Consider the following 23,655-nt stretch of genomic DNA (forward strand, 5'->3'; position numbering starts at 1 on the left):
TTCTTTGAAGGAAATAAAGTTTTAATGTTTCATTTTCCATTTCTCCGAGACCTTCATGTGATACAGAATATCTCAGCATAGTTCAGTTCACAAAACTGTATCATTTTTTGTATGAAAAACCAGTCTCAACTTCATATTCACACTAAGCTAAAAAAATGATTATTAGTGAATTGATTCCTACTTGATGTCAATATGTTGAGATTTATAATTTTGTAGGCATATGCATTGTTTTCAAAGACTCCCAAAGTCTCCTTTTTTGCTATTTTATGGTTAATGCACAGGCATGGTTAATGGCAGATAATCACAAGGGTGACTGTTAAGTTGTGAACCTGTCACATATAATCATCTCTAAAGTTGTTCATACACACTCATATTTCCAATATGGCAGTTTTAAAATACAAATCGTGTGAAGCATAGCCTATGTGATTGTGATCCCTTCACAGAAATTACAGTAATTACAGAATTATTATTTTGAATTAGATTAATTTTTTTACAGAAATGTGTATGATAAAACATTTGAGGCCGTGGAAGTTTTTTCTATTGTGTGCATGAAAAACACAATGCATTGGCACAGAGGCATACTGTATCTAGCAACCTCTCTTATCTTACCATTATCTTTCCCACATTGAAAAGCGCTAGATTCACAACACAAAGCCTTACTTTCAAATACAACTTTATTTCTTCCCACCCTCCTGATTATAGAATTATGCGATTGTCATAATTTTTGTCATGCAATCTAAAGAATAGCTTAAAGCCAGATTCATCACTGTGCTATTGTTCACCACTGGACTGTTTTCTAGTCTTAAACCTGAGCCAATAACATATTTCTCACTTCGGCAAAAAAGTAGATGTTCATGATCGCTTCTTTAGAAGTACTCCAGTTCCCCAGATGGAGGAATGTAGTTCAATTAAACGTGTCCGTCACTTTCCTTTTAAACTACTGAAAGTAAAGGAAACAACCCTGCAAAGAAGAATCTAAGGATACATCTCTGCTGCACAGGGAATATACAATAGTTAATCAAATTACACGTTTACATAAAGAAATCGAACTGTGGACACTGCATCAACCAAATATACATATCACTCCAAAGCTATAATACAGGAGCAGACAACACATACTGTACAATTGGTGATAAGTGTTCAAGAAATGGAACTGTTTAGCAATTTACTTCATTTTAATTGTCTGAATAATGTTATTACATGAAAATGTATCCAACTGAAGAAAACAGACAACAGAAGTGCATAAGCATATTATTTTAGTGAAAAGCTTTTGTTACCTCAATTAAGTAAAAAAAGTAAGGTTTATATGAACTGTAACCATTAATAAAATACATAAGTGACAGTGAAACAGCATTTCATGCATCTCCTTTGGCTATTAACAGCATAAGCTTTCTCTACCAACATGCTGTGTTAAATAAGTGTGCTATCTGAATCTTTAATCTGAGTTTATGTAGGTCATCACATTCACTCTCAGGGTAAGCCATCAGTGATTGAAAGCTATTTTGGTCGAATAGCTGCTGGAGGCTTTCGTGGTTTCAGAGTACCATGACATTTGAGCACTAAATATACAATTGTGTTACAAATAAATAGGAGATTGACCAAAAACAGGTGCTAAGCAATAGGCAGACTACTTGAAAACCTGTCCATGACAGCTATTTAACCCTTAAAGAAAATGGCATATTAATACAATTCTGTTGATTAATAATTCTATGTGGTAAATTTAGATATCAATCCATGCTGGAAAAATACCATTTTCATTGAACCAATTCATTATAATAAAGTTGAGATTAAACAATTGACCTAATAAGTTTACTATATTGCACACAAGGAAACAAACTCCTCTATATAATGTATTTTTAATAATTTAAAACATACAAGTAAGATTTCTTTATCTGTCACCTCTACTATCTTCATTCTGAAATTAAAAGGATGTCAGATACACATTTTAAAAATGTGTTAATATAAACATTTACCATGCATGTCCTGAGATTTAAGTACAATTTGGTATATTGCTTAGGCAACATATTTTTTAATTTCAATGCCAGTATCAGAATAAAAAATGGCAAGCTAGACAAGGTTTGTAAAAAAATCAAAATTACAAATATCACTTTCATAATATCTTCACTAAAAGATTTTTCCTTCCTATTAGAAAAATTACAACAAAAGCTAATGTATTTCATTCTGGTTGTTTTGCTGATTTCACAATTGTGTCCAATTGCAAGCTATAACATTCACCAAGACAAATTGGATGGAAATGGAGTGTTGATGCACAGTAACTGGGAGTTACAGCATTTACAAAAGCATAAATGTGCCCTCTCATCCTGTCAACATTCATTGGTTTCCTTTGCAAAGTAAGGCTTCAAAATCTGACTCAGTTTTATATAAATCACAGAACATTCTCTTCCTGTAACTGTTGAGGATTCTCGACATAATTTGAAATTGTTTTTACTCTTGTACCCCAATCATGCAGTTTTACTGGCATCACTGTTACATTCTATAAGCAATATTTTTTTCAGATGAGCTGACACATGTTTGACATAAAGTATTATTGGTCTCTGGATTTTTAAAAATGCATATTACATTTTGTTTTCCAGTCTAAGCTGCGTAATTAAAGAGCTAAGCATTCATAACCATTTCTTTCTACATAAGCACAGGAGATAAACAGTACAAAGTTAGTAATACTGTGAAAAGTGTAAAGGTAAACTTAACACATCATTGGTTATATTTAAACATTGCACAGTAATATCACAAAATTTAATCATAACACACTTCTACAAATATAATGTAACAGTTACTGGGTGCATAGTGCAACTGTGTTTAAAGGAAAGATCCATATCCAGGATTAGAAACAGCACACATTCAGTGGTGAAGTGAGCTCATAGACATGAACTATGTTAACATTAAATACAATAACCACAGAACAACACAAAGAGTGGCAAAACATGTGAACCAGTCCAGTCTAACAGTGTGCGTGAAATACGTTTGCCAGTTACCTTTAACTTGCAGGATTGCACTAGAAGAAAGAGTACTGCTAGAGTTTGTGGCCCGAACAACATAGAGGCCAGCATCGTTATCAGTGACCTTCTGAATGTACAAACTGTGTTTGCCTTCTTTTTGTGAAAGTTCTGTGTGTTCATCATTGGTCAGTTTCTGTCCATTCCTGTACCTAAAGCAAAAAGTGAATTTTCAAGTCACACAAATTAATGAATCAAATAACAAATAAATAAAAATCCTATTAAAAAGGTCAACAGCATTCTTAGACATACTCAGCAGAAATAAAATAATATAAGAACAAGTTGTAATTGCTAATTCTTTCAGTCAATGTAAGAATAATAACAAAAACAGGCTCTTAATCAAATTAGGAATCAATGTTAAAAAAACATCTTGTTAGTTCATCGTGTTAAACAAAAAAGAAAATAAAATTTAGTACATACTGAAAAAATTGGAACAAATCAAATTTAAAGGACTGAAGGTTTGGTCATAAGGTTATTTTTTTCATAAACATTTTCATGCATCTTATCCTTTGTTTTTATATAATTTTATTTTCACTGTTTGTATCTTTTATTGTTTTATCTTTTCATCTTTTGCATTTCAAAAAATTAATCTGAATTAATAAACAAATAAACTACTCAAGGTCTAATATAATCAGTAAAATCAATACAATACACCACATATCTTAAAGAATGCTACAAATGTTCTGTATGATTCTGCTATTTTCCATTTTAAATCTAAGCTGAATTCTACAATACATCATCTTTGATTATAGAGAGGAAACATCTAACATTTTGCTTCTAAAAGGAACCTGTTCCATTAACTTATTAATGGTGTCATTTATTCATGCTATCTGAACTTTCTTAACTTGGAAAGCAAAACTTTAAGAGATTAACTCACTGCTTTAATGTTTATGGTGATTTACTCTGTTTTATTGTAGGCTACCCACCAGGTTAAAGTAGGCTCTGGAAATCCAGTTACTTCTACTTCCAAGGTCACAGGAGAGCCTTCCATTACTGTAGCGTTAGACAACAGTTTGGAGAAGTTAGGGCCCTGGCCAGCTAAGCTGCTCATGGCTCTGTTCCCCGATGTAAGCCTGATCTCTTCTCGAATGGATGTCGGCTTGCATAGACCTGGGTCGTGATCTGATTTATGGTTCAGGAGATCTGTTGTAACTGGGGAAGGTGAAGCATGCATTCTACTCGAGTTTCCCATGCATGGCTTGGCATCATGCAAACATTCTTGCATCTCTGTAAAACTCTCATGCACAGCATAAAGGGTTTCTTGACATTCACTGACTGTCCCACTGACCAAGTCATGGGCAGGTTTGTTTTTCAATATGCTAGAAAGTGTGCTGGAGACAATGCTGGGAGCAGACACTGTCAAGGGGCTTCGAACAAAAGAAGAGGACTCAGACCTAAATTTAGGATTCAGCCCCACAGTGGGAGAAGGGTAGCTTTCAGATAGACCAGAAGACCATTCTTGCCTGTGGTTTATAGTGTCACCAGGAGCAGCAGGTGCTAGGTAATCAGAACTATCAGTCAATGTGTTATTGCCAAGTTGTGAGTGTGCATGTGGTTGCTGGCTGCACAGACTGACATGCAAGCTGTGAGAACTGAGGCAAAAGCCATCATCAAGATCTGTTTCAGAGTGGATGATGTTGGATTCAGGTGTCTCAGAGAGAGGGGGTAAGGAAATATCATCAGGTGATGTGCACTCATATTCATCGATGGACAGGGACTCCTCTGTAAGGATTTCATTCTGTACGTCTCCCTCTTCAAGCATACTCCCCTCAGCAGTGAGAGGAAACAAATCAGTTGCATCCTGGCAAAAAAAATAATCTTCCTTTGAATGTGATAGCTCACTTTGCAGTACATTTTCCATTTTCCTGACCTATAAGTAAAGAAAATACAGAATGTACATGAAATGTCTAGATGTATACTGTAGAATTTACATAATGCTTTATCAAAATGCAAGCTTTTTTTCTAAATAGCATTTTTTGAAAATTCAACCCTATTAATGTAGACCTACTTGGACCTAAATAAATATATATATATATTCAGTTTATGAAATGACTATACTCTTCACCTAATTAAGAGAAAAAAGCACAAACCTGCGTATCTATATATGATGTTGGAAAACAGACAAAAGCCTGATGTTTGTGATCTTCACAACTGTGATCAAGGCCCTTATTTTCCTTTGTCTGAAATTTACTTTGCATGAGTGCAAAGTCTGAAGAGTCATGAGCAGCAGGGCAAACTGGTGATGGGGTGGTCTGAACTCTGTTTCCGGTCTGATGCAGAACATTTATCTTTCTCTCCCTTTCAACAGGAGAGCTTGAGAGATTAAATGTTTGCACACAGGAGTAGGTTGTGTGCAGTCGCTCCTTCCTTTTCAGTGTACAAAGAGAATTTACAGTTGTGGATTTGTCTGATGCCTCAGTCATGCTCCTTTCAGAAAAAAACTCTTGAGTAAAAGGTTTGTCATCAGCTCTGATGTTATTGGACAGTTCTTGACTCATTCTGTTGCTTACTTCAGTTTGTATATTTGAATTTTGAACTGACATGGCATCCTCAAATCTAAAATCATGTTCATTTCCAGCATCATCCTTTTCAAAAAGAGCAGGCCTGTTGTGGCATTTGTTTAGTTTCACCTGTATAAAGCATAGAACATGAATGGCATGATTGTTTTAGCGCAAAAGAATCAGAAAACAATTATCCTAATTAAAATGTTAAGATTATTTGCATAATCAAAATAAGATAATGAGAAACTAAAAGGAGTGATTTAAAAAGAGCCCATACTTGTGTTTCATCTTACCATTTCGGTAGAATCTGTAAAACTGGATTCTGCTTTTCCTGTTGTGGAGAGAAATTTGTTTGTTGTTTCTTGATTATTAGCATCATTTGTGTCAGATTGCTGTCTTAAAATCTCAACCTGAAAAGAAGTTTCCATACAGGAAAGATAAGTTTTCTTAAAATAATTACTTTTGCTATATGCTTCATTTTTATTTATTTAAATAAATTATTTAAGATTTATAAAATACATTCTATATGTTGATTAGTATATATAAACAAAACCAGTTTTGTCCATATTCAGTTTTGTCAAACCTATTTTGATAACACTTGAGTCTCCTTTAATTATTATAATAAATGTAATTTTAATATACATTCACAATACAAAATATATTTAATATATTTGGCTATTTGGTTCATTAAATCTATGAGAAGTTTACATGTGATGCATTTTATACTGCTTTGGATTTAGTACCTGAAGTTTGGCTTCAAGATCCCTTAAACTGTTACATAATTCTTTTATAGATTCCAAAATTTCATTGTGCTTAGTGACAGTTTTCTCAATAAACTTTTTTCCTTCTTCTGGACCTGTGTATTAAAAATCACAATGAAAATACCTGCATGGCAATTTTTCATATACATGAAAAATATTATATGTATTGTTTTAGTAATACAACTGGGGAAAAGGAGAACACCAAATACCTAAATGTCATACTGTATACTAAATATTGTTAAGAGATAAGATTATTAGGCATATACAATTTCTTGCATTAGGAATTTGTCTTTTCGCATACCCCAGCTTGCTCTCCATGAAACACACAGACGGGCAGAGAGAAGCTTGGAGTCACAGCGCAGGGTCAGCCATTTATACAGCGCCCCTGGAGCAGCTGGGGTTAAGGGCCTTGCTCAGAGGCCCAACGGAGTAGGATTCCTCTGCCAGCCATGGGAGTTGAACTGGCAACCTTCCAGCCACAGGTGCAGATCCTTAGCCACAGTGCCACCCCTCAACCCCAACTTTGCTCTTGTTTAAGCAGTGGAGTCTGGCATTAAATTCTATATTATCCCCATGTTGTCGTGGGTTTTCTTCAGGTACTCCATTTTCCTCTCAGTTATAAAAGATTGAGGGATCTTTTGATGGATCGTATTGTAGTGATAGGTTAATTGGCTATGCTAAGTTTTCCACTCAAAGAGGGGCAGGAGTAGGGCCACTTACTCATTAATCTGGACAGTCTGAAGGAGCTCAGCTACAATGCTGACACTAATATAATTAAGTATATTTTGCATTATTTAAATACATAAAAATCACAGTTTACATTGGACTAGAATGGTGAAGATGTAAATAAAAAATTAAGAAAAGCTTTTATATGAACATTCACATGCCAAATCTCTATTAAGGCCTATTGTACTGTATAGTAAGGGCAATAAGTTGGTATTTGGTTATTTCTCACCATGTAATCTTACTGCCAGCTCAGTGATTTGATTAATTCTTTCCTCTTGCTGAGGGACAGTAGGCCAGACAAATTTTTCAAATTGCTTGTAGAGGATCCCCACTGCTTCTTTGGTCTTGCACTCAGAAGAATATTTCCCAACACGCACAATGGTGGCACTTGCTTCATCACACCAAAACTGATACTAAAATAAGCACAGAAAAAAGCTAATATAATGGAGGAAGGGCACATTTGTAGTTTTTTAGTTCTGTTTTTTTTCTAAATGTCTCAATGCCCACATATCTAAGAGAGGTTATTGCTGAATAATTTCAACTAAAAAAGCAGCCATTGGGTAAGTCAGGTTATAAACCAGATTACTTAACCTTGCCAAATAAACACTTTTGGCACCTTTGTCTGATAGCAATTATCAATGTTGATCTTGTGCTCAGTGCAATAACACTATAAAATGTGACTTCTCACACAGGTTAAACAAATAAATAAAAGGATTAATTTAATGCACTACACAGCCATTCATATAATCTCTTGTACATGAAGAAAAACAAACACTGGCAAAATGAAAAGGTCATTAAAACAAAAATCAGCTGATAATCATAGTTCTATATTGTCCCTTAGCCTGATTTACCAAATACCTTCTAATTTTGTTGAAGCTCATCATCATCAAGCAATTTCCTCTCTAACGCATATGGATACTTGAGAAGTCCACATCTCTCACAGATAGTGGTGATATTAATAATGAACTCTTAAAGGGGGAAACATTCTGTAATTTCCATCTTGATACATTGATACTTTATGAATTAAAAACTGAAGCTATTTTTATTTAAAAAGTTGATTAAAAATTTTTTTTAATTAATTACATGTTACATATATTTTAAAGTGGACTATCCTTAATACATGCACTGTATGTTAACTACACACTGTATGCTTGCATCAATTTTAAACCTATTTATATGAACATCTTAATGTTTGGATTAATTGAAGTAACTGAAGGGGTTTAATTGAAGTATATTTCTAACATAAGGGATCAATTCACCCCTTGATGGCTTGACTGGAAAATAAGGCTACCTTTAATGTTTCAGCGAATTAATTTTTAAACAATCTCTGTTTAGCCAAATGTATGTCCAAATGAAGGTTTTGTGAGCTAAAACACTATAAAATCATCTAAAAAACTTATTTTGGACCAGAGAGTGTACATCAACTTATTTGTCAGTCATTTGTTCTTCTTTTTGGAAGCTGTGAAACAAAATTGATATAACTAAAAATAAAGTTTTACATTAATATGATTATAGCTTTTATAAAGATTATAAAAGATTATAAAAAAACAACTATTGTACATTTTCATTAACGCATTAGTTAACATATGGGGTCAGACCACACCTCGTCAACTCTGAAAAGATATAAGGTTAAATATTCTTATCACTGAATTATGTTCTTTTAATAAATGTTGGATTTCTATACTGAAGTAACCATATGAAAAAAAAAACGTGTTGCCATTTGAAAAATAAATTCCAGGCATGCTTGTTAGACACAAAGGAATGAAAGAACAATGGTAGTCTCTAAAAATAAATGCTGCAGCTTTGTAAAAGGGATTTAGCAGGAACAGAAGTTCCCCATCAATCAGTAGAGTTAGGAAAGAGAGGCTGGAACACTGGAAGGATCAATCAAGAGGTTCTAGAATGTCCCAGACAAAAGACAGCTGTATGCACAGAGGAACTTCGATGAAGTTAAGGATAATCAGTTCTTCAAGATTTACAGTTCTGTTATGGCCCCTTTTCTAAAGGCTGTAGGAATTAGTCAAGTAGTTAAGACTAAGAAATAGAAAAATCTGGAGGATTTGTACTACATATGCCTTTTTTGACAGTGAACAGAATGGATTGAATAAAATCAATTATTCAAGTCAGATAGTCAGTCCAGTAATGCAGTATAGTGTCTTCTGAGATGTGTATTTTACTTTGATAAAATTAGAATTGGCAATATGAGAAAAATACTGTTACTGCTCAGAGAAACCACATGTTTAATATACAAGGAAAAAATATCCATGTGGAATATACAGCATAACACTTCATAGAATTTAACAAACTGGAGCTACTATTGAATAAAATTATTTTGAACATCTCATATATAGTATTTACACATGACATTAAAGAAAAAGACTTTGATACTGTTTGCTTAACATACTACATACCTCTTCCATAGCTTGTTGTAGTCGCACAGACATATCAAGGTTCTGCTTGTATTCATCCACTGTCTTGTCAAAATCATTCACCTGTTTCTGAAGTTCATTTATTGCTTCCTCAATTTCTCTAGGACCACTTCCAGGTAGATGTTTTTCTGTACTAGTAGAAACCTTTGATAAAAAGTTTTGTATTTTCTTTTTCAGTGTCTAAAATAAAAAAATGCATAATTTGAAAAAGATCTGTATTTTATAATGGATAGATATAGATTAATACAAAGTATATATTCTCCCTTTGCATTTTCTGACATCAACAGCAATAGAGATAAAGAGCACATCAACAGAGTAAATAACAGTAATTGAGAACACAATCTAATTTACTAAGACAAAAATATTATTCTGCTTCTGTAACAAATTCAGCATTACTGATGATATCTTGCTTTACCTGTATTTTCTCTAAATATATTTCAATCTGTTGGATTTGGTTTTGGACTGCTTTTAAGTTTCTTGATTTGTCGTTTTTCTTCATGTAATTAAATTTCAAGTTATTAAATTTCTTCTTCAGGTCCTTAAATGACTCTTTCATCTAAAATGAAAAAGACATTATCTGAGAAGGATGAAACATGAGATATTGTGCTTCACCATACACTTGTTATATTGTAAAAAATGATAAGCACAAGTTTTTTAAAAATATTTCATTACTACTGCTATTTAATAAGGATATCTAAGATAATAAAACTTAATTTCTGATGTTTTTCACAAGAAATAGGAAATGTTACAATCATTAAACTTCAACAATTAAGATAAGTGTTAGGAAACTTGTCAGGGGACTACAAAATAAAAATAACTACTAATGTTATTTACTGTGACTACAACAGCAAGTATTAAAACCTTGCTTCTCAAAAAATGACTTAAAACAGTTTTCATGATAAAATTTCAAAGAATTTTTACCCTGATGCTAGTAGTAAAATCAAGCAAAATAAGAATCCTAAAATGATGCTTCCTTCATAAATCTGGTTACTGCTACACAAATTCATACAAAAATATTCTGGTACACTTAACAGCTTAATACTACATATGATTTATAAAGAAGGGTGTTTTCTGTATGGCAGGATGACTTTTGCAATGGTATCATGTTTCTAAGTGTATATCTCATGTGTCATGAAGACAGCTGCTCCCAGTCTTCCATTTTCCATTTTTGGATTCTCATTACGAGTGCAATACTTTTTCATCTGCTCTTCTCTGTGAAGGAAAACTCAGGCAAGTTTCTTTTCCAGTAGAGAGTGTATTAATATGCTAGAGTAATACTAGAGGGTATAACTATAACTAGAAGAAAGGCAAAATATGAATTACAGAAAGAACTGTATTGTTGATTTCCCAGAGGATAAGTGTGATTCTATTGCATTATTTTTTTTCTTTCTGAATGTACAATTAGAGAAGATGCTCTGAATAACTCAATCAAACTTGTCAGAACAGGAAGGGGTTCTGAGATCATGAAATTATCATGAATTAAATTTTCCTACAGTTATAAATGTGGAAATCCATCTAATGGAATGCATAGGGAAACTGGAGTCATAGCCATGTGAGACCACTTGAGGTCGCCAAAGGGACAACCACAAATACTTTGCTTGTAAGAAACTGACATGTTACAGATATTTTATTAAGTTAATTGTAAGGAATGTGAGATATGCACATGGGATTTCTATGTATATAGCGACATTGTCTTACAGTTGTTTCCCTTACAGTGTGCTTGGTAGATGGTGAGTTGTAAGTGCTTAATAGGGAGCTTCTGTGCCATGCATTTTACAATTGAACCTTTCATTTGCAATTGTATTAAGTGGAGTTGATGAAAGTTTTTAAAGCCATATTACCACATGCAGGGATGTTCCACACGAGCAGAAAATTATTATTTATTTAAATGTAACTTTAAAACCTTTTATAGAAATTCACCCAAAGGCCCAAATAAAGTAGCATTCCTGGATCTGTGTAATGCTGGTCCTGGAGGTCTGACATCTGCAGTCTGTTACACTGTGTCCAGCTGAGCTAGTAATTTGCTGATCTAGCTCATTTAAGAATTGGAATGAAAATCTGTAGACAAACTGGACTGGACAGATGTGTGGTACACCATACTCAAAGCAGATTCTGCATTATTTTTACAGCTTCATTAATGGTAGCAATGTTTCCCTAAAGCACAAGAAATGAAGAAAGAATCTGGTAGTATCACTTTTCTGTTAATTATACCTTCAAATGTCCACTTTCCACTCCAAAGCCTTTTAGAAAAAGATTTATCTAAATGAGTTAAAGCAGTGCCTTATGTGTTCAGAGCTATTGAGTGTGTAACTTCTTCCAGATGGAATAATACTAATGGCTGATACAGCAAATTGCTCTCCAAATTTCCCTTTTTATGTGCTAGAGATAATACTCTACAAGCTCTTTCAAATTAAAATTGTAGCACACACTGACAAGCAGCAACAACTGGCTAATCTCTGGAGAAGCTTAAATGTCAATGTGTTTACTTATGCATAATCATGAAGGTGCTACAGGATTCATTAGCATGTCATAAGGGACAAATGGCAGAATGCACACAAACCTCTCTAGTAGCCAATGGAGAGGTAATCTTAATAAGCCTCATATGTCAAGATCAGAACATCAAAATGTGGTTTACAGTAAGCCACATAAAGAAGTGGCAGGTACATTGAAGAGAGGGAAGTGCTGGGAAAGTAGAGGATACAACACAATACATTACGAAATTTAGCATTTGTTGTAAGAGTGGTTTATGATAATGTATTACACTAAAGATTACAATTAGTAATCAAGCTACCATGTGAATAAAAAGAAAAACACTCAGTAGAAACACTAAGTGACAATGCAATAGAATCGTGCAGTCGTTTTAATGATTATATTTTATTGTAAAAAGAAAAAGTTATATTTATGTATATGTATATTCAAAATATACATAATATAAATGTATATTTATATTAACGTCCATGTAATTCATCTGTGTGTCACATTTGTACTTCTTAATGAGTATTGAGTGAACTGTTTTTGACAAGTTAACCTTTATCAAGCAATGTCAGATAAAGGAATAGTACTATATACAGGATCTTACTTAAAATGTATTATATTTATATAATTTTTAATTTTTTTCATATTCGTTTTACTTTGATCCTTAATATTAATTGAAAAAATAAATTAGCAGGTTTAAGAAAACATAAATACAATGAAAGTGAGTAAATAAAAATAATGACAAGAATATCTATATCCCAATTTTCTCAACCATAGAAATATGATTCAGTGGCCTACTTTTAACAATACAAATGCCTTTGCATAGCAATAACAAGACCATCCCAATAAATACTGTATATGCCTTCATTTATTATTCATTTCTTTTTTCTGTCAAAAACACTTTTGAAAATAAGATTAGTTGGACATGAGAGCTTTGTATGAGCAAAATAAGAAGTATGAGCAAACCTGATAAGAAAAATAATTCACATCAAAACCAGAGGCAACTGTCCCTAATACTGTGTATGTCTATTGATTTAAATCTTGTGACAATGTGATCTTAAGTGTACCAGAGGGATACAGAGGCACAGGTTTATGAGGGTACATTTTTTTCTTTGAAGTAGATAAGTCAGTTTATGACTTCTAGCTGTAGCACAGGTAATTAACATTGACTGATGTGGATATGGCTCAAGGGGACAAAGAAAAAAATGACCGCACTTGAGTCTACTTTTATTTCGTATGTCTGTCTAAGGAAAACACAAAAAGAATCTCCCTTCTTTCTGGGAAAGACAAATGGCAGAGAAGGCTGGACACTGGCAAGATAAATTATAGTCTGTAAACTAAATTACAAATGGCCATCTATCTAATATAATAATAAATCATGCAACAATAAAGAACAAAAACAAATTAACTGTTAAAAAACAAACTGTCCCTTTTAAGGCTACCATTATTTGACTGTTAAGGAATGTCAGTGAAGTGTTCTGATAGGAAAGGCATTTAAAAACATGAATGCTATTGCATGCCAAAAATAGATGATCTGTTGTGGCAGCTACACAAAATAGTATTATACTAAATTAAAATAACTCTACTTATTACTTTCTAAATTGTCTAAAGACAATGTTACTATGTACATAAATGTATTTCATATAAAACTCTTGCAAGCGTAATCTTCCTAATTATAATTATTTGTATAATCATAATTATAATTACTCTTGTTACATTCTTATTATAGTTACTCAATTAATATTTTTTGCTGCATAAATATTGTTTTAGCTTTTTCATTATTTATTCCAGTATACTAGCTATATTCATTATCAGTTACAAATATCCATGAAGTGACCTTACTAATTACTAATATCCACAATTTCAATTTCATATTGAATATGAATTATGATAGCAATGTGGTTGTTAATTTAGAAGCTTTCAGTCTGAAAACATGGTTTGTGTCAGACAATATGTAGTTTTCTGTTTTAAAAAATAATGTAGGTAATAGCATGAAAATAAGTGCAACGAAATACTCAATATCATACCAAGCCTACATCTTAAAATAGCCAGTGCATTGAATGAAAGTAAGAATCCTAAATGTCTGTATTTTGGAGAAAAAAAATCAAGCACAACTTACTGTAAGTACAGAACGGGTAACAAATTGTTGCTTAAAAGCTTTAACAATTTGTGAATTTATATTTTTTGGCAGAGTGAAGCATCGTCAAGCAATTTTACAAAAGACTTCATGTATAATCAAATATATAAAAATATTTCTCAATGAAAAATTGAAAAGTAATAAAAACAACAAATGTGCAAAATTACAAGACAAACAGTTTAAAAAAGTATTGAAATATTGCTGTAGGCCAACATACCTCACTTATCTCCTCCTTGAATGCACAGTAATGCACATTACTCAGAAGGTTTTCGTTGCACTTGTCAGCTTCTAAACTCCAGTTCACACTACCACACTCCAGCTTCTTCAGCTTTTCTTGTAACTGGTGCACTGAAAAGCCTAGAGTTGCCTGTTCAAAGACAAGAGAAAAAAAAAATCAATGTAAATTCATAGGAGACTGTTACAGAGGGCATAAACACAGTCCTTACCGATTGTTCCACAGTATTGGAAATATCCACCCCCAAGGCAATAGCCAGTTTATAGACATGTCGAATGTGGTTCTGCCTCTCTTGGTGCTGACTGAGCTGGATCTTGGCTTGGCTGATGTCGTGAAATGCAGTCACTGGTTCTGATGTCAAGAGGTTGTCCAACTTTAAAAATGTCAAGAAATGTATTGTTATAATACTGATTAGGTCTGTTTTGTGGTCAGTTTTTTATACACAATCCAACGATAGAAAACAAACATTTTGAAAAGCATATCTGGTGTGTTTGTTTTTTGTTGTTGTTAGTTTTAGGTTTAACAATATGAACTGCAAATCTTCAATTTTAGGACTGTTTCCATCACAAAACTACATGTAATATTTTTTCAGATTTCTAAATTTCCAAAGCACCTAAAAATTATGAGGCTCTGTGTGATTCTTCAGCTTGCTCACCTTGCTCTAGATACTTAAAAAAATAAAAAAATACAGTTATTTACACCAGCCAAACTATATGCATCAGCTGTTTACCTCATCAAATAGCTGATGAAATTTAACAGCCATGTTAAGAACTGCTTCATATTCCCTGGTTTTATCTTTCACTCTCTGATGCAACTGAAGAAGTTCTGTGACTTTTTCATTTTTCTCCTTTATTGGAATTCCTTTTAATGCTAATAACTCTGAAATCTTCACCATGTATTCCACCTCTGCATTCAGTTGCTAAGGAAATAAAAAGGAAGAAGAACATGAGGCTTGTACTACTGTATTAAATTATAACAGGTGTACTCATGGAATCCTGGACTTTGAACCTTCCAGTATTTTAAGTTCTGAAGTGACTCTTAATTATTTAACTATCATGAGTGCAGCAGAACATTTTGATAATTAATGATTAGTGCAAAGGTTGGCAATGCAATAGAATCTAGGGCCAAGGCTGACTGCCTCAGAGTTATAGGAAGCAATGCCTTCACATGATTTCTTTGTCAGTAAACTTTATTCCCTACATATCAACAGAAATTGCAAGCATTTCTTACCAGAAATTGTGGTTTTGCAAGGTTGAAATTCTCCTGTAGCTTCATAACAGCCTGAAGATCACTTCCCAGATCAACTTTGGATGCTGGAGCTAGTACATCTTCCATAGTTTTAAGATCATGGACTGTCTTAATGGGAAAAATACATTTTTGCAATCATGAAATATATGTTGGAGTAAAAATATTGGTCAGTGAGTAGTTTCAATGCAAATTATTAAAAATGGCAGACAAGCATATTTTGAGTGTGAAAGAAGCAACATGTTAGGAATTCGGGGACATATGAGTAGACTAATACATATTTCACTCTTTTATGTGTTAACTGAAGTAAAGGGAGGTTTGTCATATTTTCTTTTAATATACTCTATTGAAAAGCCTAATAAGAAAGGTGTCAAATGAGAGGAGTCAGTTTGTCCTGTCTAACTTGTCTGGCAAATAGTATCTAGTTGATCCAAGGAGTTTATCCAGTCATTTTTTGAAAGAAGCCAGGATGTAGGCTTCAACATCAAGGCTAGATAGTTTGTTATGTACAGTACTCCCACCACACTTTGAGTTAAGACGTGCCTCCTCTTCTTGGTTTTAAAAGCAATTTCACATAGTCTCTACTTGTGTCCTGTCATTCATGTTTCACTGTTCATTCTGATTAAATACGCTGTGTCAATGTCTTTGAGGATTCTGAATACTTACTGTATATCAGGTGACCTCATGATCTTTTCTGTTTAAGACTTAAATGTCAGATTTTTAGTGTATAAATGTATCTGGTTGCTATTCTCAGGATTAATTCCAGAATAGCAATATATTTTCTACAAAGCAGTAACCAAAATTGTACAATGTTGTAAATGCAGCATACTAATGTGTTATACAATTTTAACACCTTGATTTACATTGTATGCTTTTATCTGGATCCTAAAATGTTGTCCTTTTAATTACTTCTCCAAGACTGTAGAAGATATACTGTATATGATATGTAAACATAAACACCTACAGGCTACCTCAAGTAGCCTCTTTTGGCACAGTGTTTACCTCAAAAGTTTTTACTACCAGCACAAAAAAAAATCTTTGCTCTTCACTAGATTATAAGTCATCTCCCAGGTGGAAATGATAGTCTGTTAATGTAGTAGCTTTTGTCTCATCTACTGTACATTTTATAATACGGCTAGCATTTAAATATATGCACTTGTTACCTGAACATTTGTTTTAACCTTTGATCATTTTTCCCTTTGGTTCTCCTTTGATCTTTCAGTGTAAATTCCTTTTCCATTTTCTTTGGAGTCTTCCCCTCATTTTTTATTCTAAATGTTATCTAAATGTTATGTTATCTAAATGTTTCTTTGTGTATTGTAGAACCAAGATCAATGGTGTCCATTGTATTTAGGTACAGTATCATCTGTCACATCTATTAAGATGGCGTTTACTATGGGAGCCTAAGCCTTCTTTTGCACATCATTTCTTACTCCATGTATTATATAAGATAAACATTAGTAGTTGGAATTGTAGAGTATATTAGAAGAATTTGTTCAATAATGTTGCAAAAATGATCAAATGATTGGGATGTTTTTTAAAAAAGCAATTACTACTACAGAAAAAAAATATTTTTCCCACCTTTTTAAGTTGTTCTTTAAATTTCTTCCACTGTTTTTTAACAGATTTCATCTGGTTAACGTGAAGCTGCCAAGTGGTCCACATATCTGTGAGTGCAACTTTCTTCTTATTCAGGTCCTCAACTGTGTTTTCCACAACAGTCATGGCTGTCCTGACATTTAAGTTCAAGCTCTCAGTGACCTACAGATCGTTGAAAAACAGATGTATCAGGGGACCTCAAACTGTTTGCAGCAGTCAAAAAAATATAGAGAGTGTGAGCTTTACAGTCAGACAAGGTATCTGCAGAATGGATACAAAGAATATTTTTAGTCTTGGGTCTTGTAAACCCTTTGAGGATATAATACAGTAAGTAAAGAACTGCTCTTGTGTTCTCGGTAATCTGTTAAATTATGATCCATTTCCCCTATGAATGATGGTTTCCAAAAATTACATATTAAACTCTGAAGAAAGGATTTGTGTATTGTCAATCACTGCATTTTCAGCAGCCTTAAGCAAATTATCCCAATAGTGAAGAAGATCAATTAGTTCAACTATTTTTAGAAGCAAAATAAACTAATGTTGAAAATGGGTTTTAATGTTTATATATATCAAAAATGTCTTTCCGTGCCACTATCTTGATTATATTGGTATGGATTTTATTGGGTATTATGTTTCAGCAATAAAGTTTCTTCATCTGATATTCATTTAAACAGATTATTTACCAATACACTGCCAGTTCCTGTAAAACGCACTTTTTATTTCCATCAGTAAAAAATATATAAATTTACTGAGGACCTGGCCAAGTGGCTTACAAAATCATTCTATTCTATTTGAATAGATACCTTTTACCATTATTGTTGCAAATTATAATAGTTACCATTGCAGTTGAAGTCAGGAAATTGTTTCCCAAGTCCTGCATAGTAAGAAACCTCTCCAAAAGAGACTGCCACTTTGAGTCAGCTGTTTCCTTCACTGAATTACTGTCTTCATCATTGTTATCTTCAATAGGCTTCAACTTGTAGCATTCTTGTAAACTTTGCATTTGCTCATCAATCTTTTCAAATGTGAAACAACACAGTGTGAATAAAGTTAATCACTATTTTACAAGGGTGGCTGTAATCAGTTAGCTTTCTTCTAATATTTATTTGTTGGCCATGTAATGCTTATCCCAGCCCTGTCACAGTGCTGAAAACCATCATCTTGTGGCAGACTTCAACATGACTATTTTTTCTACTCTGGCAAATGCTTAACATCTATAGATTATCACAACTCTCAAATGTGCTGCTAGATATTTCCTTTACCTGTTTCCATTTTTCTCTTATTTTTCAAAAGCACTGCAGCTATGGTATACTGCATCAGCCTCAATGTTGTGACTAGTCAGGTGCCAAGAGATTACATCAAAGCATGTTTGTAAGTTTAAATTTGTAATAATAAATTATATTATGTAATAGCCTTACCTCTTCTGCAGACCTTAAGAATGTCACATAACTTTTCAAGTTTTCAGTTCGCGCACATATGTTTCTTGTGAGGGTTTTCAGCTCTTCCTTCAGTAAGCATGCTTTATTGGAAAGTTCTGTAACTTCTGAAGACTCATATATTTTGAGTTCCTTTATGATTTCTGCAATTACTTCCAACTCGTTTGCAACGCCCTTAGATGACAAATGCAAAAGAACCTGATTTTATATTGATCGTATAGAATAAACTAGCATACCATGGCTTCTGTGCTCTTTCCAGAATATTCATCAGATAATTACTTATCACATACAAACACATATTACATTAACTTTTACAAATTTCACACATACAGTTTCAATTTTACCTGTGCCTGAGATGAAAATTCCAAGTGTTTGTTTAACACATCTTCAGATTCTGACAAGACTAACCCAGGTTCCAAGCTGCTGGAAAGATAACTGCTGCAGTTCTGTATCCACCCAGATACCTTTAGAAAGAATAGAATTTTTAAACACTTTTGAAGAAAAAATACTCAGAAAATTTGAATTAAGAATTAAGATTAACACCAATGATGCAAGCAATTAAAAATTAAAGCGTGTATGTGAAATTTATTAGAAATTATACATGAAATAATGTTGTTAAAGGAAACTGTGCTGGAATCAGAATGTGTACTTTGCTGTTTTTATGTACTAAGTATTACATTTAGGGTGGCATGGTGGTGCAGTGGTTAGCATTGCTGCCTTGCAGTGCTAAGGCCCACAGTTCAATTATGGACTAGGGGTTCTATCAGTACGGAGTTTGTATTTTCTACTCATGTTTAAATGATTCTTCCAGATGCTCAGGTTTCCTCCCACAGTCCAAAAACATACTGGTAGGTTAACTGGATTCTGGGAAAATATGCACTAGGTGTGTGTCTGCATTTTGTCTGTATGTCTGCCCTGAGATGGACTGGTGTCCCATCCACAGTGTACCCTTGCTTGCCAGAATAGGCTCTGGTTCCCCTGTGACCCTGAAGTAGAAGAAGCAGTTAGAAAATGGATGATTAGATTCAGGAAAAGGCTGAACAAGAATGGCTTCATAGACAGACAGCCAGGAAGCAATCAATGCTCTCTAAAAAGAATTAAGCGGCTTTTTTAAGGTCTCCAATGAACACCTGAACACATGATCCATTTGACAACTAGAAGAATATTCACCAACCAAACATTCAACTCCAATGGAAGAACTTAATTCTGAATCAGTATCATGCTTTGAAGCTGCTTTGCTGCCACAGGATCTTGCCTTCATTGATGAAACCATGAATTCATTGGTATATTAGTAAAGTCTGGAAAAGAATGTCAGGCCATTTATTCCTCAGCTGAAGCTGGCCGAAAGTGGTTATGCACAAAGAATGATTTTAACATTCAAGAGGATCTCATTTAGAAATTTCACATTTCGCACTGGCCAAGTTAAAGCCTGGATTCAAACCACCTTGAAATATTATGGTAGGACTCCTTAAAAGTGAGAGACTGATGAACAGCTCCAGGATATGTCTATAAGGTTACTACTGCTCAAGGAGGTACTATCAGTTACTTAATCTTTTTGTGAACAACTATTTTATTTATAGTTATTTAAACCGCAACCTCACAGGTCAGGGAAGGAATTACAGAAAAACCTGAACCACATACTGTACACATCATCCATAAAAGTACATTACGGATGTACATTATCATCAGCAGTATCTTGAGCCACCAATGTAATGAAAGGCTAAGTACAAACCACATTCTGGGCCTCTCCAGAAGCAAAATTTCATGTAAATATCCTAACCAAAAATTAGAAAAACAAATAACAGACTCTATCCAACTTTTTAGACTTCTCTGCAGTCACCTGTGCTAAGAATATTCACTTGTCAAGCACAGATAGTGTTAAGTGAAACAGATAAAAACATAACAATCAACAGGTAGTCTTAGACAGACAAATATCCTAGTCGATAGCAGCCTTTGCTGTTTTCTCTTTTTGCTTACCCTCCATACCCTATACTGTATAGCTAATAGATGTGTGCAAATCCCATTTCAAAATGCTAACCCCAACTCAAGTTGAGTTTCAGTTGTTGGTGCTTATTTCAAAGTGTCAAAAATAGCACTCTTCTACCAAGCAGCAACTTTCATGATTTGGTCACGTGATCCTACAGTTACCAAATCTAAGGCCCTTAACAAGGGTTCTCATACTGACTCACACACAAATATTTACTGTTGGGTTATGATGTTAATTAGATTACCCAAATACATTTTATGTGTTACATGTTTAATCAGGTTAACTCCATCTTTTACTAAGACTTTCATGAAGATCTTGCTATGTTTTAGGTCTAAAATATATGAGAACACAGACCAATTTTTTCTTTGACACTAAAGACAACTGCTTTAACGTACAGAAAATAAGACACAATATTGCTTTTCTCATCACAAAGCAAAACTTCTAGTTTAGTTAAAACTACTTTAGTAGAAAAAAACTGACTATCCACAAAGCAGAAAATGAAAGTGTAGGACTGTGGTGAAGGCTCTAGACTCCCGACTGGGTACTCCCAAGGTTATCATTATAAATGAGAATTGGTTCTCCATTGATCTGTCTGGTTAAGTAAAAGATTATATAAAAGAAAGACGTGTAAATAAAGGAAAGGGTACCATTATGAAAATGACAAATTATGTACCTTATCTACAAGGTCTTCAAAAGATGTTACAAGCTGCTGCCTCTTTGATGTGAGTTCTTTGTGAGCATAGCACTGACCACTGAGCTGTTCCACTCTCTCCTGGATATATCCCATCATCTTCTTAACTCCATTGACTTGTATGCTGCAGACAGCATTGTGAGGCAAGAAATGAATTAAACATGATTGTATATTTATATATAAACATTGTATTGTATTTAGGCCTAGGATTTGTAAATCTTAGAACACCTTTAACCTTTAATATTTAAGTAGTGGTAGCTCAATTCTGCAAACGGCGCTTCAATTCTCTTTATAAATTATCATTTCATGCCATTTTCTGGTAACATACAGTATATTGTTTTCCTTGTTAAAAATGCCAATTATTTTAAAGATAAGCAATAGTGTCAAACTAGAATGATTGTCCTAATAAATTATAAGAAATTATGATATAAACATTTCCTTATTATTTAAAATGTAATACAGTATACATTCTTTAGGACTTTTGCACTTAAAAAATGCAATATAATTGATTCAATACACACCTTTGTGAACTGGTTTTGTTCAGAAAGACGTGTCCCCTTTGTAGAGCTTCAGCTGCAGTTTCTTTAATATTTCTTTGCAGTTCTTCATGCTTCTTGGCTAACTCAGGCAAGCTCAGACACCGTGATTTTAGACCCTTTATGTGACTCTCAATGTTTCCGAGGACTTCAAAAGCCTATTAGGTTTGAAAAGAACAGAATTTAAAAGGGATATTTTATATACAGAAACACAAATGAAATATGAAATATATGAAATATTTAAGATGTATTTACCTTTAACCTTAATTTAACATCCTCAGTCTGACAATTTTAAAATTTTGTGTTAAAGTATTTTGTTGGGGCTTTGTTGAAGAGATGTTGAAAGTAGGCATTTTGCTGTCTATGGATTTTGCCATTACTTTAGTATTCAACATAAAGGGCAACATATAATTGAGAAAATTTCTATAGGGATCTCTCACCATTCAAATTAAGTCATGGAAAATATTTTAAAATGCATTAAGTTTCTCAAGTTAACTCTAAAACAATCACATTTAACTTATCTTGTTTTTATCGCAACAATGCACAATGATCTATGCCTCCACTAAATTCAGCACTGAGTGACTTACAAGCCATGAGTGGTTTCAATACCCTTTCTAATAATGTGTAGTAGATAAAGAGCCAAAACTTGCAATTAACAATGTTCTGGAAAGCAGCTTAATATCTGTCACATTGAGAGCCCAACATTTTTTGCTTTCTCCATACATAAGACTCATAGCTCTACAAAAAAGTCATTTTAAAGAGTAGATAATTGTAATGGATTTACCTCATTAGTGATAAAAAGTAAAAATATATTTTACTGTTATTTCTGTTATATTTATTTATTTGCTGTTTCCACTGAAAGTACAGAATTACGATTTACATACTATATATATACAAATTTCAAATATATACATATTTCAGGGCATAGTCTATGATGTGGAATTTATTCCATCAATCTGCAATAATGCAGAGATATTACTCAGTATTCAAAAGGGCTCAAATACAAAATGCCAGAGATCTATTAAAAGACCAAGACTCAGCTTCATCTTAAGTTTCTGAGGAAATTATTTATAATTCACTGTGATTAATCACATCAGATAACCATCCACAGCTATTCTAAAACTTTTGTCTAGTTAGTGCTTTAATGTCTAATAACACCAGATGGCAGTGTTTTCATAACACATGCAAAACAGAAACATACTTATTCCAAGGTGACAAAGCAACATATTAAGAATATTTGAAAATGTAATTATAAGGGACAAATGGACAAAGGGCAATTCAAATATTTCGAATTGTATATCCTGAAATGTAGTTAAATTTAATTTTCATAGAATATACTCTCTTTTCAGGAAAACATAAATTCACACACTCTTGGATGGGTACCTTGATCAACTGAAAGAGCAGAGGAATGCCTACCTTATTGGCACTGATAAAAAAAGCATTGGTTTCCTGTAGGTGTGCCCACCTTTCCTTCATTAGGTGCCAGAATTCTTCATGAAGTGCTTTAAGTTTTTGATTTCGATGCATCACAAACTCCTTTTCTGTATAATTTTCTGCCATGAGAATTTCAGAGGCTTGTGCTATCAGCTTCACAACAGAAGAACTCCAATCCTGAGGAAAGCAAAATCATTTTAGTGGTGATAATACCTGAAGATGAAGGGAATTAAGCATTATTATTGTTGTTCCTTATCTATGTTGACTAGCTGAACAATTTAGAATTCCTAGAGGGCCTAATGGTTTCTGTTTATCTTCCAACCTGAGTAGTCAATCAAACCTAATTATTTTCTTAGTTAGACATATAAATGATACTTCTAAAGGTGCTTTATAGTTGATTAAAAGTACTAAAAGTACTCTCATCTGTACAACACCTCAGAAACAGGTAA

General features: G+C 33.4%; 1 protein-coding gene and 1 long non-coding RNA gene across 2 annotated transcripts in view; one reads left to right on the forward strand and one right to left on the reverse strand.

Moving 5' to 3' along the window:
* ccdc141 (coiled-coil domain containing 141) overlaps positions 1 to 23,655 on the reverse strand; it is a 39,100-nt gene that overhangs the window by 4,358 nt on the left and 11,087 nt on the right. The window contains exons 7-25 of the mRNA XM_088931077.1: positions 23,189 to 23,383; positions 21,758 to 21,930; positions 21,219 to 21,360; positions 18,903 to 19,022; positions 18,541 to 18,732; positions 17,961 to 18,137; positions 17,105 to 17,284; positions 15,509 to 15,634; positions 15,009 to 15,197; positions 14,490 to 14,651; positions 14,261 to 14,410; positions 9,847 to 9,987; positions 9,414 to 9,611; positions 7,232 to 7,415; positions 6,259 to 6,371; positions 5,809 to 5,925; positions 5,105 to 5,644; positions 3,941 to 4,884; positions 2,994 to 3,166 (exon numbers count right to left, since the gene is read on the reverse strand). Coding sequence (XP_088787203.1) covers positions 2,994 to 3,166; positions 3,941 to 4,884; positions 5,105 to 5,644; positions 5,809 to 5,925; positions 6,259 to 6,371; positions 7,232 to 7,415; positions 9,414 to 9,611; positions 9,847 to 9,987; positions 14,261 to 14,410; positions 14,490 to 14,651; positions 15,009 to 15,197; positions 15,509 to 15,634; positions 17,105 to 17,284; positions 17,961 to 18,137; positions 18,541 to 18,732; positions 18,903 to 19,022; positions 21,219 to 21,360; positions 21,758 to 21,930; positions 23,189 to 23,383 — 4,216 coding nt within the window. The remainder of the gene's footprint in view (positions 1 to 2,993; positions 3,167 to 3,940; positions 4,885 to 5,104; positions 5,645 to 5,808; positions 5,926 to 6,258; positions 6,372 to 7,231; positions 7,416 to 9,413; positions 9,612 to 9,846; positions 9,988 to 14,260; positions 14,411 to 14,489; positions 14,652 to 15,008; positions 15,198 to 15,508; positions 15,635 to 17,104; positions 17,285 to 17,960; positions 18,138 to 18,540; positions 18,733 to 18,902; positions 19,023 to 21,218; positions 21,361 to 21,757; positions 21,931 to 23,188; positions 23,384 to 23,655) is intronic.
* LOC148821924 (uncharacterized) overlaps positions 10,620 to 23,655 on the forward strand; it is a 46,783-nt gene continuing 33,747 nt past the window's right edge. Inside the window, exons 1-2 of the long non-coding RNA XR_016093934.1 lie at positions 10,620 to 10,661; positions 17,149 to 17,192. This is a non-coding gene — a long non-coding RNA (uncharacterized LOC148821924). The remainder of the gene's footprint in view (positions 10,662 to 17,148; positions 17,193 to 23,655) is intronic.

This window comes from Atractosteus spatula, chromosome 13, assembly GCF_055471065.1.
Source record: "Atractosteus spatula isolate fAtrSpa1 chromosome 13, fAtrSpa1.hap1, whole genome shotgun sequence".
NCBI classification, from domain to species: Eukaryota; Metazoa; Chordata; class Actinopteri; order Semionotiformes; family Lepisosteidae; genus Atractosteus; species Atractosteus spatula.